Consider the following 18,134-nt stretch of genomic DNA (forward strand, 5'->3'; position numbering starts at 1 on the left):
TATAAAATACAAAAGTAAGATCTTCATGGATAAGTGAACTTTTTATGAATTTGATCTTTAGGATAATAAAAACAGTTTGAGTGTCAAAATTGGTATATATTCCAGTTTAAGCCCCAACCTAGTTTTTAGACTGTTGTATATTAATTTAGCTATTGCATTTTCCTGCCTTTCTGTGTTCTTTATATCCTTAATTTTGTAGGGTCATTAATGGTTATTCTGATTAATTTTACTTAATTAAATAAGTGTAAAGAAAAAAATTAAATGGTCCCTGTAGCCCATTCATCTTTTTCTTTACATTTGCAAGCTGGGGAGATAGATATCCAAAAATACCAAGGCATATGTTTCATCTTAATTTCTTCAAGCAGTATGCTTGCAACTCTGAGAAGAGTAGAACAAAAATAACTGAAAGTACACTTTTTGAAAATAATAATTTTCACTTTTGAAAAATGGTCATCTCTAAATTCTCTTAATCCAATGATTATAAATCCAGAATTTGCCAAGGTACATGATGGACACTAGGTATTTACTCTCCCCGTGCCTCAATAATGAATTAAAAGAGAAGGAAAAGTACAGAAAAGGATTATTTAAAATGTTTCTGGAAAATATTTATTTACTAGAATTTACAGAGTACTATTTCAGTCAAGTACATAAAATCACTTAATCTGACAGATTTGGAAAATTGAAAGTATAAAATTTGTGTTTAAAATTTTATTACAATTTGAACTATCACTCAAGTTGTTTGATCTTGTTGTAAATGAGCATTAACTGCTATTTGTGATTTGGGTCAGACTACACCTTCTTCAGTTAATGCAGTTGCGAAAGCAACTGGTCAGGGAATTGAGGTCCTCCCGAAGGGACTGCAGGGACCTACAGCATTCTCGGGCTCTGCTGATTCATCCTCTTCCTATAAGAATTTGTGTTTGAGTGATCCTTGAACAGGCATATGTCTCTCAATACAATTAATTTTTTTTTACGTAGACCTGTGTAGAGCTAGAGCTTCCTGAAAACTCTTTGGGTCTCAAATGATTGGGACTCAACCCTCTTACATACTGTTGTTTAATTTTGTGTCTTTAGTGATCGAAATAACATCAAGAGAAAGCCATGAAAGGTGAGAAGATGGCAAAGCTGGCCTTGTGTATGGGCTTAAGCGAATTTTACATATGTGCACTTTTTTCTTGCTGATGGGTGATAAAACTCTGTGAAATGACTTTTGAAAAACTCCTCACTTAATCATTCCAAATCCTAATAGGGAAAAAGATCATTTCAAAACCAGAATTTCACTTGAAATGATAAAAAGAGGGATACTTATGTAGTCTTATTATTCCAAGTGAAAATGAACATTTGGTAATTGCATTTTGAGACTTAGAGTTAAGTCCAGGTTTTGCAAATCTTGAAATATACAATGTGGGGTTTCTCTCTAAGAATAAGAATGCAAAATCATGAACATGAAATTAGGTACACAGCCTTGATTAGGTACACAGAGCAAGAAAGGGGCTCTGACCCTTCTGCTTGATTAACTTAGTGATTAATTCTCTTCTGATAATGAGTGACTGTTTCCTTTGTTTTCTCAAAATTGTGGAAGAAAAAAGGGGGAGGGGCTAGAGAATGGAAAGAAAATCCTTGTTTTTCTAACCATCCCCTCAAGCCAACTGAGTGGTATAGTCCTTTCTCCAGGTCCCAAGGTAAATGATGTCAGAACTGAAATCACACCCGATTTGACCTCTTCCCCGCTCCCCCCGCCCCTCCAGTTATTCGTTCAACAAATAGTTACTGAAACAGTAACATCTAATCACTAGGTGGAATGGACCCCGTCTCCTACTTAGAATAGCCAGCTCTTTGATATCTCACTTAGGGATCATTCCCATTCTGGGCTGAAAGAAACTGCTGTTCCTTTCTGTCCTAGCATACATACGGCCTGGTATTTAACCTGCGTTCTTTTTTATTCATTTAAGTTACAAGCCAGTCTTCCAGGACAGTAACCGTCGGAGTGGCTTTGACATGCCGAATCTTCCAGCAAATATAGGCTAAGTAATACAAAATGGGCGTGTCTGGATTTTACCAAGAGACCACCCTCGTCCCCAAAGCTTACCAAGCAGAGACACCCAGCCTCTTTCTTCTTTACCTCACGCGCGAAAACACCCTCCACCCGGGTCTTAGTAGTCCCCTCCCCCTCCCACCACGCCCCATTTACCGCCCTTAGCCCCCCTCCTTGAGAATCTCCCCTCCCTCACTCCCTCTCTTTTCTTCCCTCCCCGTGGGCCAGCCGCGCTTGGAGCTGCCCTGCTGCGCGGCAGGGCGACGCGGCGACACCTATAGGATTGCTTCCGGGCACTCCCCAGCCAGAGGGTGGCTGGCCCGGGGCCCGGAGCTCCGTAGGGCCGGAGGCTCCGCGGCGGCGGCACCGAGGACGCGCGCACCCGCTCGCCCTCCCGCCCGCGCCCTCTTTTTCTCACTCGGTCGCGCGGGGCGCCCAGAGCTGCTCTCTGCCCAGGGCGGTGGCTTTGCCGCCCGCCCCGCAAAGCTCCTCTCTGGTGGCCGTTCCCTCTTTCCCTCCTCTTTGCGTCATGTCGGACACTTGATGGTTTTTTTTTTTTTCTTTTCCTCTTTTTTTTCTTTTCTATTTTTTTCATTTCTTCCTTTAGCCCTTTCCACCTTCCACCTCCCCCTTCGTTTCCCAGGTTGATATTTTCCCCCTGTTCTCTGGGCTTGCCCATGAGTCTCCTCGGGAGCTACCGGAAAAAGACCAGCAACGATGGTTATGAATCCTTGCAGCTGGTGGACAGTAACCGGGACTTAAGTGCGGGGAGCGGCGCGGGTGGCGGCAAGCTGAGAGTGAACGCCGGGGTGGCGGCAGCCGCGCGGAGTCCCGCCCAGCAGTCTCAGGACCGCGCCAGCACCATGGACAGCTCAGGTAGCGCTGGTGGCGGGTGCGCCCGGCTGAACTCCGCTGGGTCCTCCAGAAGCTGCCCACTCCACTAGCCCAAGGGTCCCACCCCACCTTGGCCTGGGAGGGGCCGGGATGGAGCGAAAGCATCTAATACCACTAGGGCGTCTCGTCTCTAATTTCTCTAGTTCAAGGACCTAGGAAACGTTAGATCAGTCCTGAGGCCCAGTGACTGACTGTAGGAGCGCCTCTTAATCTGACTAGGCTGCTGAGTACACCAGCTGGGGGCGGGGAGAGGAAGGGAAAGGGGAGGGAAGGGGTGGACGCGAGAAGGGAGAGGGTGGCGCGAGGAGCCACTGGGAAGGAGGGCAGGGAGAGGCAGCTGCTTTCACTACCCAGCTGGATGAGGGGGAGAGGTGAAGGAGCAAGTGCGTTGATTGAATTTGCAGCCTGTGGACGGACGGTATTTATTCCAATTATTATTCTCCTAATGCTGATGTTATTTGCAATTCTGTAAAACCGTGCCTCTTCTCAACTCGGCTGTCTGCTAGGGTTAATGCTGTTACCTTTCTTCAGCAAATTTACCTTGAGCAAATTTTTATCTAGAGCTCTTTTACACAGCTTTTATGATTTGTACAATGAAGTTTATTTAATCTGCTATTGGCTTGGATCTTGTTTATCTTTATCTTTTTGCATTGAGTGTACCAATATTTCATAAATGTTACATGTAAGGAAAATGAAAATGCTTTTAAACTTTGTATCTGGGCTTGCAACCTTTTCTTCTTCTTCTTCTTCTTCTTTTTTTTTAAATTTTTTAAATTTATTTATTCGACAGAGATAGAGACAGCCAGCGAGAGAGGGAACACAAGCAGGGGGAGTGGGAGAGGAAGAAGCAGGCTCATAGCGGAGGAGCCTTGTGGGGCTCGATCCCATAACGTCGGGATCACGCCCTGAGCTGAAGGCAGACGCTTAACCTCTGTGCCACCCAGGCGCCCCATCTTCTTCTTCTTCTATAAAGCGTTTTAACAAGGTGGATTTCTCTCTGTCAGAAATGCTCTTTTAGCAATATCTATAGCAAAACAGTCATTTAATATATGTATGTTGGACCAAGGGTATTATTATAGCTGTTTGCTCATCTTTTCAAGGAATCAGGATCAGAGGATTGTTTACATAAAGATAATTTATAATTGAAGTGCTCAATGGTTTGTTCTACTCTGTTAACTTTAATATACTGGACAACTGAGGACTCCAGAGGAAAGACTTTGTGTTGCATTGTTTGGGAAGTAATGAAAACAAACTGGATTTAATTCCTGCACTTTGCAAAGAAATGCTTGTTTCTTTTAATTGTGTAATGGCTCTCCCTGGACTACCGTTTTCTATTTTCTTATCCCGTAAGTGGTGTAAAATATTGTCTACAGATGTTCAGGTGTCCTGGCCTGAAAACATATTTTACCCATACAAGCTCTTATTGAAGTTAAATAAGGTGTTGATAGAGTGTTTTCTCAGGACCATTTTAAATTAAAGCTAAAATTACCTGAAGGACTGATGGTTCTAACAGCTTTGATATTGATGTTGTACATGGGTATTTGATTTATGATTTTCTAAGTCTGTCATAAAGTCCAAAGTATCTTTTGACTGGATGTGATCTCCTTTAAGTCTTAAAGAAAATGATTCATGCGTTCCAAATGATGCCACCATAATCCTTTCTGGAACATAGTGGACATGTACACAAATAACTGAAATGGAATGAACAATTTCCAATTGAGTGAGGAGGAGCCCCACTTTTAGGAAATGAAAGAAATATGAAATTTTGTATATTTTCACTTCTCATGGGGATTCCTATTTAATGAATTGGAATTTGTTTTTAAAGTATGCTACATCCTAGAATATTTTCAGCACCTATTTCCTGAGTCCATTATATGCCAGGCACTGTGCTAACTGTGTGAGAATAATAATAGTGAATGAGACGCTTCTGGCCTTTAGGGGGCTGTTATTTAACAGGAGCAGTAACTCAAACACAGAGTAGCCTATAGTGAGTCCTGGATTTTGGAGGACTGTCTTTCTCCCCAAATCAGACTTTTTCAGTAGGTTTAGAGAAGAAGAATGAAGTGAATTGGTAAACCATTAGTAATGGGAAAACATTTTCTTTTAAAAATATTGTTATTTCTAAAACACTATTGCCAAGAGTTGATTCTTCAACTTGATCAAACTAGCCCTGTATGATGAGGTTGCAGGAATTCTTCCTGTCCCCATTCCTCTTTCTGGTTAGGGAAATGTTGTGGCTTTGTTATGGCAGAACTATGTACGTTATGGTTATGAGTATTTTGATGCATATTTGCAATTGAGAACACAGTCAGGGAGGATGCTTTTGTTTGGTCTGGATGAGCAACGGGGCCCTGAGAGTGGGGTTTCTTTCAGTGGGTAGCAAGTTTCATTGACTAGTGCAACTATATCTATCTTGTCTAATTCTAGTTCGTTCTTCTAAGATCCTCAAAGAGTGGCCTTGTGCAGTGTAAATGTATCCATTTGTTTAAGATATTTAATTAAGCTCATGGATCATTTCTAAAGCAGCAGTGATCTGCACATTTATTCAACTCATTGTACTGTGACCTGCTGGATAGGAGAGGTGGTTCATGGGGCTTTTGATCTAACAGAAATGTTTATGAATGGAAAAAATACATCTAGAGGATTTAAAATTAAATCTAGAGGATTTAAGGCTTAGTTCCAACAATACCTTACACTTGTATAGCTATTTATAATAGGTGGTACACTTGGACACTTACCTTATTTCATTTCCCCAGAAGTCTATTAGGCAGAATAAGTGGCATGTCTGTGCCTAGAGACTTGATATCAAACACCTGCACTACTACTAGCTGTAAACCTAGAAAATTTTTAAGCCTGTTCCCCATTTATAAAAGGAGAATCATAATAGTTATTCTTACAATAGAGCTTTTAGTTTGAGACTTAAAACAACATGAGAATACGTTTGCAGTTTTCTTTTATTTTGCTGTGTCCTTATAATTAGATGAGGAAACTTGTTCTTAGAGATGGTAGGAGACTTGTTCAAGATAAAATAGCTACTTAGTGACAGCCAGATTCAGGTTTTCTGATTCTAAGGTCTAAGTTTTCTCCACTGAAATGAACTGTCTTTCTGTGTAGGTATAATATCAACTGATTGGGTATCAACAATATTGGATTTCCCCTCTGTTTTTAGATGAAAGAGTGGCAGGTGTTCAGAGAAGTTTAATGACTTTCTAAGTCAACAGACTCTCAAGTTGTAGGCTCCAGAGCAGCCCCCAAGCCAGATGTGTGTCTTCCAGAACTCTCTGCCTGCCCTGGCTCACTTTCTCTTCATTTGAATTATTCTCTATAAATGATTGTCATTCAAAGGTCATCCTCTCATCTCCCAGATGGCACTGTAGCTATCCCAATTCATTAGCTCAGAAACCCCATGTTTATCTTGTGTTCATTTCACCTACCATGAAAAGTAGAATCCACAAACGAATTCCCAGTCTTGAGTCGCTAAAGTGTTCCAACATTAGGCTTTACTTACCAAATTCATAATGACAAGCCATAAAACAGTAGTCCAATTAAAATCTGTTTCCAGGTTTTAATGGGATTTAAAAGTGTAAGGATAATGAAGAATGCTAATATACTTTCTTGTTTAGCATAAATCTGATCAAAAGCAGAAATTACCTTTAACAAATGCTATTCTAGGTGGTGTTTAAACACAGCATCTACATTTTGAATCAGGCTTTATCATTATGAAGTACTTATTTGGGTAGCTTCATACTTCATTGAAGTATTATCAACATATATATGCTAATATTCCTTTCTTAGGGATATCTGCCCGTTTAAGGGTTTTGTAGGTTGAAGACAAAGTTGATTTACTAACAATGTGTAGCTAAAGTTTGAATGTTTCTAGTCACTTAAGGTTTCATCTCTGTCAAAGTTCAAATGCTTGGAGACTGCGAGGTTACATAAACTTAGAAGGGGAATCTTTTTTTTTTAAGATTTATTTTTTTTAGACAGAGAAGAGAGAGTTTGAGAGTATGGGGTGGGGGGGCAGAGTGAGAGGGAGAGAGAGTCTCAAGCAGACTCCTTGATGAGTGCAGCGTGGGGCTCCATCTCCCAACACTTAGATCAGGACCCTGAGATCACGACTGGAACCAAAACCGAGAGTCGGAGGCTTAACCGACTGTGACACCCAGGCGCCCCAGAAGGGGAATGTTTTGAACCAAGTCTCAGAAAGATGACTATGTAGCCTATGATATATACCTTCTATGATGGAGGATCACTGCCTTCTAAGCCTGTACCTTTAGACTGCTCTCATCAGGACCAACTTCCTTCTTTTTATTTAGGCCTTTGGGCTCTTTAGGTACAAAGTAAATCTAATCCTTTGTCCACATGGCCACCCTTTTAAAATTAGAGAACGGATCCTGTTTCTCCTCTTAGCTCAGTTGCCTTCTTTTCTAGGCTAATCATATATATACACACACACACACATATATATATACCTAAATATATATCGTATATATAAAAATCATATATAAAAATGTATATACATTTATTTAGGTATGTATCTAGGTATTTTTAGATATATAGCTATTTTAGATTTATAGATATCAATTATAAATATATAGATATCTATAATAATATATAATATTAAATATATATTACTTTATTTAACAAGGTTTTTAAATTAAGTTTTATTATAAAAGTTTTTATCATAAAAGTTTTCCATGCTCTTGTTAAAAAAAAATTAAAGATTACAGAAAAGAGGGGCGCCTGGGTGGCTCAGTCGTTAAGCGTTTGCCTTCGGCTTAGGTCATGATCCCAGGGTCCTGGGATCAAGCCCTGTGTCGGGGTCCCTGCTTAGAGAGAAGCCTGCTTCTCCCTCTCCCTCTCTCTCTACTTTTGTTCTCTCTCTCTCTCTCTGTGTCTCTCTCTGTCAAATAAATAAAATCTTAAAAAAAAAGATTATGGAATACAATGGAATATATAATATACCCTTCCCCTTCCCTGATTCTTTGTCTCAGAGATAACACCTATTGAAAGTGTGTGTAAACATATATATATATAACATATGTGTGTATGCATAAGATTAAAATTATAATAAAATATAAATTTGTAACCGTGTATGTTTATATACATTGTTCAGTAATGCTTAAACATAAAAATTGTTACAATTTTTTGATTGTAGCAATGATTACAATCCAAGCCATTTTGCTAAATACTGTTCCTATGGTATCTTATTTAACCCTCATAAGAATTCTTTAAGGTAGGTGATAGTTAATTTTTTCTTAGAGTTGAATAAACTAGGCACAGAAAGGTTAAGCAAGTTGTCTGAGGTTACCCAGGTTCTACTTATTCTACATTGAGTAAAATGTCATAGAGAAACGTCCATAAAGTTGCAAGTGAAGAATTTCACGGTGAATGTTTCTATTTGCTGCTTTCCCTGTGGTAAGGAGAAATAGGAGTGTCTGAGGGAACTGGAATGAATGTAGTTGTTTTCATTTTGAATCTTGTAAATAAGATCTCTCTCTCTCTCTTTTTAAAAGATTGTATTTATTTATTTGACACAGAGAGAGAGAGAGAAAGAGAGCACAAGCAAGCAGAGCGGCAGGCAGAGAGAGAAGGAGAAGCAGGCGCCCCGCTAAGCAGGGAGCCTCACATGGAACTTGATCCCAGGACCCTGGGATCATGACCTGAGGCACATGCTTAACCAACTGAACTACCCAGGAGCTCCAAGATATCTCTCTTGACTTAAATATAACCTGAAGATTTTTAAAATGCTAGAAATGAAGGCAGAAAAAAAGCAGTATAGAATAAGACTGATTAAATCCTTATATGATACTGAGAGAACAATATAATTGGTACCACTTTATAACTTTATGGAGTAATATCTTGCCAATGAAAATTACTCCCCACTCTTCTCAGGATAAAGTCACTTTATCTTAACTGGACATCAGAAGTCTATCATAGTACCTCTGCAAGCCAGCCCAGTAGAACTTCTTATCCTGTCGCCACTGGTTGGTCCCCTTCCCCCCACCTCCATTTCTATGCTTTTGCTCACATTGTTCTCTCAGATTAGGGCAACTTCTCCCATAGCCATCTAGATGTCCACTTTTCCAGGTTATCTCCTACTCATTCTTCAGCTCCTTAACCCCTGTAGACTGCATGAGGTGGCCATTCTCCATGCTCCTCCCCCAGCCTGTATATCCCTGCCTTAGCTTTTACTGCATTAGGTTGTGATACGTTGCCTGGCCTATCGCTCCCTTTAGACTCTAAGTAAAGTTCAGAGCAGGGCTCTGTGTTCCTTACCTTTGTATTCTTGTTACTGCTTGGAATTTATTAGGAGCCTGATAAATACTCGAATGAATAAAAGCATGCACTGATTTTGAATTTTTAAAAAGGGCATTTATAATGAAATGTACCCTTCCAAACCATAAAATAAACATACAACTAGATTTTAATAGAAATGGGGCCAGACTTGATAGAAATGAAACTGTTGGCAGAAAGCTAGACCAACTAAAAAATGAGCATTTTTCATAGGCAAGGACACTAGAGGGGAGAGAAAGATAGTTAATACACAGTCCCAGAACCCCAAGAGTTTTCTAATGTGGAAATGTAAAGAAATAATAAGCTTACCAAAACATTGCTTTCTGACCCCCCCAAAAAATGCAATATATTGTACGATCCATTATCAAGATAATTTTTCTAGCAGAAAAAAAAAAGGAAACACTAAATGTATACAGTTTTTCTTTTTTAGCAAACTAACAATAGAATACTTTTATCTGTAGATTTGTGTGTTTCTTCATGGGTATTGCAAGGTTGGAATCTTAGCTATTTTCAGGTTTAATATTTAAAATTCTTTGTATCACCTTTGGCCATCTGCAATTTATGTAAGCATTATGGTGTCCTTTTATAACCTGTACTCACCATTTTGCACTCCTTTTGGAAAGAGTCTATAATTTCGAGGTGAATTAAAGAATCCTGGAGTTTAAATTGTACATTTCCTCATTGGCAAAACTTGTAACTCAGGAGAAAGCTAAATTATAGTTATTGTCTACTTAAACAACATCTCTTAAAATTTGCTTAGAAGCTTTTGACAGAGCAGCTCAATGTCTGAGTAATAAGCCCTTCATGGTCTGGGGAATTAGGAAATTTTCATGACAGGTGCCAAGAGATCTGGCAATTTCTAGTTCTTAAAATTGCTTTACCTGACATGTCACAGGCCATAGCCTGGATCCAAAATATTTTTTTCCTTCAATAATGCATCAAAGCCTAATTTAAGAAGGCATTAGGGATGAAAATTAAAATTCAACTGTGTGTGATGTTAACAATGCAAATGACCGAACCAAGGAAGGAATCAGATGGTCCAGTACTTGTTATGCATGTTGGGTTTGCACGTGCAGAAAATAATTGTTGGCACGTTGCAGTGTCGTACTCTACCTGGTGGCTGGTGAATTTGTTTGGCATGTGTTGTAAGCCACTTCTGATTTTAGAAATGTTATGCTGTGAAAGAAGTGCACCTCAGAATTGGGTATGTTTGGCACAAGGCAGGGTGAATAAGTGGTATTACAATAGACTCATGAAGTGCCATGGAGTGCAGAAGCAGGACGCATAATTTCAACCAGGGGCCGAGGGAAGGCCACAGTGGAAAGTGCTGTTTGAGCAGGAAGTCAGTAGGTAGAGAAGGAAAGGAAAATTATTTTGGGCTGAGAGCTAAGGCACAGTGGCATCATCATACATGTATGGTGTGTTGAGAGATTTGCATTTAGGCCTGGAAGCCAGAGCCCATGTGGGTTGGAAGTGCTATAGTGGATAGTGCTGGGAAGACAGATTGAACCCAGATCAGGGTAGGTCTGTTGAGAAGGTTGGACTTTATTCTGTATGCAGTGGGAAGGTCCTGAAGATTTGGGAGGGGGGCCGAGGCAAGCCTGACTTATCCATAGGCATAGCGCCTAGGAGTCACAACAATTTTAGGGCCGACAAAAATGTTTTAATTTTAATTTCTTTTAAAAACCAGAATAAAATAAATGAGTATAACCGTAAGGAATTAAGGACTGTATCTTCATATCAATGCAGTAAAACATAATTTTTTAAAATGGGGGAATGAACACATGAAGGCAAAACTACCTAGGGCCCCCAAAAGTCCTACTGCAGTTCCAGAGAGAAGAATGAAATGTGCAAATACTGGAGATACTGGCAGCTGCATAAAAGGTGGGTCCCATCTGTGGTTTCCAATTGTGTCCTGGCTGTATCAGATTTACCTGAGATGCTGGTTGAAAATATAGGTTCCTGGGCCGCAGGGATTTATGATTTAGTGAGGGAGGGAGCGGACTGACAGGGAGAGAGCATGTGCATAGTGGACAGGGAGAACAAACAAATGTCCATGAAGTTGATGACCTAAGAAGTAATGACAGCCCAAACCAGGGTAGTTCCAGTGAACTGTGGAAGAAAGAAGAAAGCATTGCACAAAAGAACGGACAGACTGACAGCTGACTGGATGTGGGATGGGAGGTATAGGGGAAGCTAGGGGTTTCTAGCCTGGTGGCAGGAGAGGAGGTAGTATTTTCATTCTTGTCCAGAAATGGAAAATGTGACCAATTGGTTTTCAGTGCTACAAATACATCATGAGCATACCAGCAAAAGGACTGAATATGCTGTCAGGTTGTTGCAAGGTGTCACCAGGCTTTCAGCTTTTTGGTGGGCTGCCCATTAGGTTGTACAGATCTCCAGGGGGTGCTGTGAAGGAGGTGGGAGGCAGGAGCAGAGTCTGTGTTTGCCTAGGGGAGGAGTAAGGTAGTCAGTGGAAATGCTAGAACTGAAATTCTACGGCACTGGGCTGAGTCCAGGGCTGTGGCTGAGGGCCAGGATGGTGTAGAGTAGCCAGCCTTCCCCTAGGCCCATTCTCACAGGGCAAGCCCTAGGCTCTGTGTCCCTCCTTGCCTGCTGATGGGGAAATAGGAAGAAAGCTCAAACACCAGAGAAACCTGGAAGATGACTGTTGAAGCAGGAGTTCTCAGTCTCTATGATAACAGAAAAGTGCCTGAAAAAATACCCTGACCCCAGAAATTCTCAAGGGCTGCCTTGTGCCAGCATTTGGCCACTTGAGCAACACAGCAGAAATCAGCAGAGTGACATTTCTTTTCGCTGCTTATTCTTCCTTCTCTTTCTCCCTCTTCTGCAGTCCTCCTTCCCCATATTCTCTTCCTTCTGCCACCCCTTCTTCCTTCCCCTCCATCTTCAGCGTCCTTGTCCCCCTCTCTCCTCTTTGCCTGTGCTGCTCTTCTTTTCTCTTCCCCTGTCCTACCTGCATCTTCTCCCCTTTTCCCTAGTTAATGAGTCAGCATATTTGAGAGACTTGGAACCCCATGCCATAGGAAGGTGTGTGGATGACTGTAGTTTGGGGGTATGTACATGGGGGTGTATGTGTGTGACTTAAATCCCAGGCTGCTGCGTGTGGCCCAATGGGTGTGAACACTAGTGTCACTTTCCAATTTGGGTAATTGCATCTGACCTACCTAAAAGTTCACTTGCTGTTTCAATTAGCCAAGTGTTCCGCACTGTGACTTGGTGATGAGAGGTTTCATAAGCCTCCATCCCAGAGGTAGCTGCATTTCATTCAGATGAAGGAAAGAATTCACTTACTAATTTGCAGCTAGGGAGTGCAAGATAATAGCACACCATTTCCCCCTCCCTGTCTTTCCTACCTCCTCCCTGCAGGGAAGCAGATCTTTCTCTTCCCTCCCCCTATTGCTAAAGCCTAGAAAAATGGCTCTATTTTCAACCCTTCCAAGTCCAAATTTGCAGATGCTGTTGAGCAGTGGGGATATTAGGGAATCATGAGTCAGAAACCCCAGATGTAAGCTTTGGCTTTGTCATTTACAAGGTTTGACCTTGAGCAGGTAATTCAAATGAGAAAAATCATACTGACATTGCCTGTTTCACAGGCAAGGAGAAATGTGGGAATGTAGATGAAAGCACTTTGTAGTGGATAAATTCTGCATTCATTCATTTCGTGAATGTCTCCTGACTGCCTGTTATGTGCTCCTATGGTTCTAATCACAGTGGTATCTTGGAGGACAAGACAGGTAAGACTTGGGCACTTTTGAGTTTACATTGTAGCACACAAGATATACCATAAGCAAAGATAAAGGATTATATGGTATGCTAAATGCCATGAAGGGACTAGAGTGAGGGAGAGAATAGCTCAAGGTGGGGGTGGGGAGGAGGGAAGCCTACCTTACAGAGCACAATCAGGAAGGGCCCTTCTGAGGAGGTAACATTTGAGCTGATACCTGAAGAAACAGAAGCAAACCAGAAAAAAAAAAAAAAGAGAGAGAGAGAGAGTGCACTGCGTGTAGCGTATATCAAGGACTAGGTTCAACAAATGCAAAGACCTGGAAGAGGGGTCAAGCTCTGTGAAAAGATATATCATTGTTACAACCAGCACTTAGTGAGCCAGGAAGGAAGGGGACAAATGAAGTCTGAGTTGTGTTTTTAAGAGACTATTTTAGCTGCTTGCGTCAAGTAAGAATTTGAGGTGGCTTCGTAGCTTCATAGGTATTCGAGACTGTAGACAGGATTTATATACCAGAGACGAAATCAGTAATTATACTGTTCAACATTAGGGGTCAGCCTTTTTTTTTAAGTTCAAGTGATAATATTCTCATAGCATCTTAGTGTTGGCAACATGCTTTTCTATACCCAATCATACTTAGTTTTTAGAATGTCCCAGTGAAATTGATGACTCCAGGTCTTTAACATATTGGGAAATGACACATTTGCAGAGGAGGAGAGTTGAGGTATTGGGCACCCTGTGGCCAAGATGTATCACCTACTCTAAAAGGAGACAAGCTGGAGGGATAGAACGGTAAAAATTGGATTTTAACTGCTAAGGAAATTGGCTCAGGTTGCCTTGAAATGTATAGCAGCATTTCACTTTAATTATTGGTCTTAAAATCCAGCCACTAAATTGCCTAACATGGTGGGAGCCTGGCTTTGTCTCTCAGTGTGCCAGGAGAGAACTGTCTCCATTATGCCTCATTGGCACCCGGAGCCTGGGAGGCTTTCATACACTGTCTTGTTTTGTGAGCATTTGCAATTGTAACAGAAGACAGTTCTATTTCATATGTTGCTTTGTTTTCAAGCCATTGCATGAGAGCTCGGCTTCTTGTCTCTTAAAAAGCAAAACCAAACCAAAACAAGAACCCTGTTTTTGTTTATAGCAGGATACATATTTATGAAGAGAAAATATAAAACAATTTAGTAAGTGGCATAAAAATGAAAATAAAAGTTCATTTCATTCCTCCCCAACTTTTAGTTTTACCCTCCAGATATAATTAAAACTGCTTCTTGTATGTACTTATAGAATTTTTATGCATTACAAGCTTATACACAGCCACATAGACACATGCAGATTCCTGCACATGAACACATGTGCACATACACATTCATATATAATAAATACCTGTACATCCTGGGATCCTTCTATACATGCTATTATAGAACTCGATTTTTTTTTAAAGATTTTTTAAATTTATTTATTCGACAGAGATAGAGACAGCCAGCGAGAGAGGGAACACAAGCAGGGGGAGTGGGAGAGGAAGAAGCAGGCTCATAGCAGAAGAGCCTGATGTGGGGCTCGATCCCATAACGCCAGGATCACTCCCTGAGCCGAAGGCAGACGCTCAACTGCTGTGCCACCCAGGCGCCCCATAGAACTCGATTTTTACTTGACACTATGACTTGGGTAATTTTATACATTTTTACCTAGCGATGTACCGCATTCTCTCTAATGACCGCTTTGAAGTCCACTGTTCTAATTCTTCTACTGATAGGCAGCAAATATCTTTGAGTATATATTTATGTATTGTATAAGTGGTACACCCATGGGATAAATTCTTAGAAGTGGAATTGCTAGGAGAAAGAGCACACTCATGTCACGTTACGATAGATCTTTCCAGATTGCTGTCTAAAGAGCCTTGTTCCAACTTAAATTTCTGCTAACAGTATATGTGACTACTTGTTTTCCCAGACCCTTGTTAAAGCTGAGTGTTATTATCAAACTTCTTAATTTTTGGCAGTCTCATAAGTGAGAAATAGTGGTAATGGTTCACTTGAAACTGGCATTACATTTTGATACTTCCATGAGTTATTTTTGTTGTTGGAAATGTTTTTTTTTTAAAGATTTTATTTATTTGAGATAAAGAGAGAGGGAGAGAGCATGGGGGGAGAAGGGGTAGAGGCAGAGGGAGAAGCAGACTTCCTGCTGAGGAGGGAGCCTGATGCGGGACTCAATGCCGGGACCCTGGGATCATGACCTGAGCCCAAGGCAGACACTTAACTGACTGAGCCACCCAGGCGCTGCGGAAATGGGCTTTAATTACTTTTTATTACAGAGGTAATACATATTTAAGGCAAAACAATTTAGAAAATGCAGAAAAGCGCAAAAGAAAAAATAACTGATAAACTTGCTTTCTGTAGATGACTTATGTTAACGTTTTGAAATACATCCTTCTGTCTCTTATCTGTGCATAAAGTATGAATGAAACAATTGTGTTACTTTCTTCGCTCTTTGCTGATTGTGGCTGCTGGTTTTCTTGTGAAATACTGCAGTACGGAAGTGGGGAGTACACTGGAGTTGGAGCCAGTGGCTGTTCGGATTCAAGTTTTGACATCACTGACTAACTTTGTGAACTTGGGCAAGACATTCTACTCCTCTGAGCCCCTCTGCAAAACAGATAATGTCTTTCATCAGATTTTAGGAAAATCAAATGGGTTAAGGTACAGAAAAGTACCCTAGTGCATTCCCTGCCCTCTAGTAGTACTTGATTAAGTGTTGGCTGTATGAAGAAGTGGATGTGAAGTAAGACCATGTTGGCAATATTTTATTATCCTGAGGTTTCTTTAAGGTGGATCATGTTTCTCTCTTCATTTTACAAGGTTCTGAGCATTTTCTTCATTATACTCGTACTGGGATTATTCATAAGCTTTAAGGCAATTTGTGGTCACCATGTAGTCCTCATAAATATGTGGGACATCTATTATTACAACTCTTGGTTGAGGCAGTCAGCAAGCTTGATACATGGTGGGGTGTTCAGAAGAGCCCGGTTGAAGGAGAATTTTGAAGGTGGAGGATGAAGTGAGGAGCTTCCTAAGGTTGAAAGGAAATTACCATTTATATTCTAAGTGTAACTAGGCATTGCTTATTTTTTTCTTTCTTCTTTTCTTCTCTTTCTTTCATTTTTTCCCCCCGGTGTTCCACAAAAGCTAATACATGTAAAGCAGCGGTTCCCTACTTTATACCCCTCCTCCCTCCATGGGACATTTGGCAATGTCTAGGGACATTTTTAGTTGTTGCAGTGCAAGGGTGGGTGATGGGTTGTTATTGGCATTTAGTGGGTAGAGGCCAGGGTGCTACTAAACACCCTGTAATGCACAGGACAGCTCCCCACAGCAAAGAATTGTCTGGCTCAAAATGTCAGTAGTGCAAAGGTTGAGAAACCCTTATACAAAAGGAATGAATATATTGATTATGAGCTAAAGATGGTGAACTTGGTGAAATATGTGTCCATCGACCATCAGGTCCTGGTCAGTACTACTATATCTAAAAGGAATTCTTCCTGACTGCAGTAGGGTCCTTTGCTTTTCAGAGAGAGATGGTATAAGCTGTGCAATAGTTCTCTTTGCCCAGGGCTATTCTCTAAAGCTAGCTGAAGTCCTAGAGAGTTCGAGTTCCTATCTCTGTTTTCTCAGAATCCAAGATAGATTTCCTTTGTTCATTCCAGTATTTATTCATTTAGCAGACACCATTGAAAGTGACTATTAGCCCAAGTACTGTGCTCTGAGATAAAAAGAAAAAGAAACAAAAGCTGCGGTATCTGCCTTCAAGGAGCTTAGAAGACAGTATTGTGGTTAAGGACTCAGATCTGATCTGTGTTTCCTCAGTTCCTGCCTCTGCCATTTGTAATGTATGTGATCTAGGTCCTCATTTTAGGATGAGGTTAAGAATAGTCTAGCTCATGTGATTGTTATGATGATTAAAATGTTGACACGGGGCGCCTGGGTGGCACGGCGGTTAAGCGTCTGCCTTCGGCTCAGGGCGTGATCCCGGTGTTATGGGATCGAGCCCCATATCAGGCTCCTCCGCTATGAGCCTGCTTCTTCCTCTCCCACTCCCCCTGCTTGTGTTCCCTCTCTCGCTGGCTGTCTCTATCTCTGTCGAATAAATAAATAAAATCTTTAAAAAAAAATGTTGACAAGCCAAGTATTTAGAACAGTAGCTAGTTCAATAAAATTTTAGTTGGTTTTATTATTTTTATTTCACTACTACTACAGGAATCCTGGAGCTTTATGAATTATCTAGTTTAGGATTTTCAAATTTGATTAGTACTAGATTCCTTTTCTCCATAAAGCCTTACTTAGACTCTCAATATCTGAATTACATGAAAACAGAGCAACTCTTATAAAGTAAGGTTGGGAGGCTGGGATACTGCTTTCCACCTGTCTCTCATAACTGCTGAACATGGGGCTGTGGAGAATCCACTTTGATAACTACCAGTCTCAAACCGTTCATTCATTTTAAGAGCAAGGAAACTGAAGCCTGGGGAGAGGAAGTGATTTAAATGGGGCATGTGGCAAGTACATGAATAACTCTAATGTACACGTGTCAAGCACAGAAAGAATGTTCTAAGGGGGATTTCAGAGAGGGCAGAGACAGTCTCCTTGGTTAGGTTGTATTTAGGATCAGTCTGAAGAATGGGTAGGATTTTAAAGTTTTAGATAGAACGGGAAAGAATATTTCAGAGGAAGAAATAGTATGATAAAGGGATAGAAGAAAAAACATTAGAGTTCTTACCCATGTCCTAGTAAATTATCTTTGGTTGCAAGTAATAAAAGCTTATTTCAAAATGTTTTAATTGAAAACCAAAGGAAGGGAATTGCAAAATCACAGGGTACTTTCTGCGTCCCAGGGTCAGGGAGTGGAGCTCAGCTTCATTTGGGCCTGGAACTCCAGAGTTGAGAGCCTTCTGGCAGCCTCTCCCTTTCTTGTGTTTCATGGTTCTTGTTTTTTTTTTCTTCTTCTTCATAAAACATTTTTATTGGCTGCATATTGTTTTATTGGATATAATCTTAAAGAAAAAGTAACACTTCCATTTTTTTTAGATTTTTTTGTTTATTTTGTTTTGTATTTTTTTTTATGTTTTTTTTATTATATTATGTGGTCACCATACAGTAC

At 40.6% G+C, this 18,134-nt stretch overlaps 1 protein-coding gene across 6 annotated transcripts in view; it reads left to right on the plus strand.

Annotated features, from left to right (window-relative positions):
• Positions 1-18,134, plus strand: part of DNAJC6 (DnaJ heat shock protein family (Hsp40) member C6) — a 140,749-nt gene that overhangs the window by 43,027 nt on the left and 79,588 nt on the right. For 2 of the 6 annotated variants that reach the window (XM_034653628.1, XM_034653627.1), the window contains exon 2: positions 2,643-2,911. The exons of the other annotated variants lie outside the window; for them this stretch is intronic. In XM_034653628.1, the coding sequence (XP_034509519.1) occupies positions 2,713-2,911 (199 nt within the window). In that variant the 5' untranslated portion in view covers positions 2,643-2,712. The remainder of the gene's footprint in view (positions 1-2,642; positions 2,912-18,134) is intronic. 6 annotated transcript variants of the gene reach the window in all.

The sequence above is a fragment of the Ailuropoda melanoleuca genome, chromosome 2, assembly GCF_002007445.2.
Source record: "Ailuropoda melanoleuca isolate Jingjing chromosome 2, ASM200744v2, whole genome shotgun sequence".
Taxonomy (NCBI): domain Eukaryota; kingdom Metazoa; phylum Chordata; class Mammalia; order Carnivora; family Ursidae; genus Ailuropoda; species Ailuropoda melanoleuca.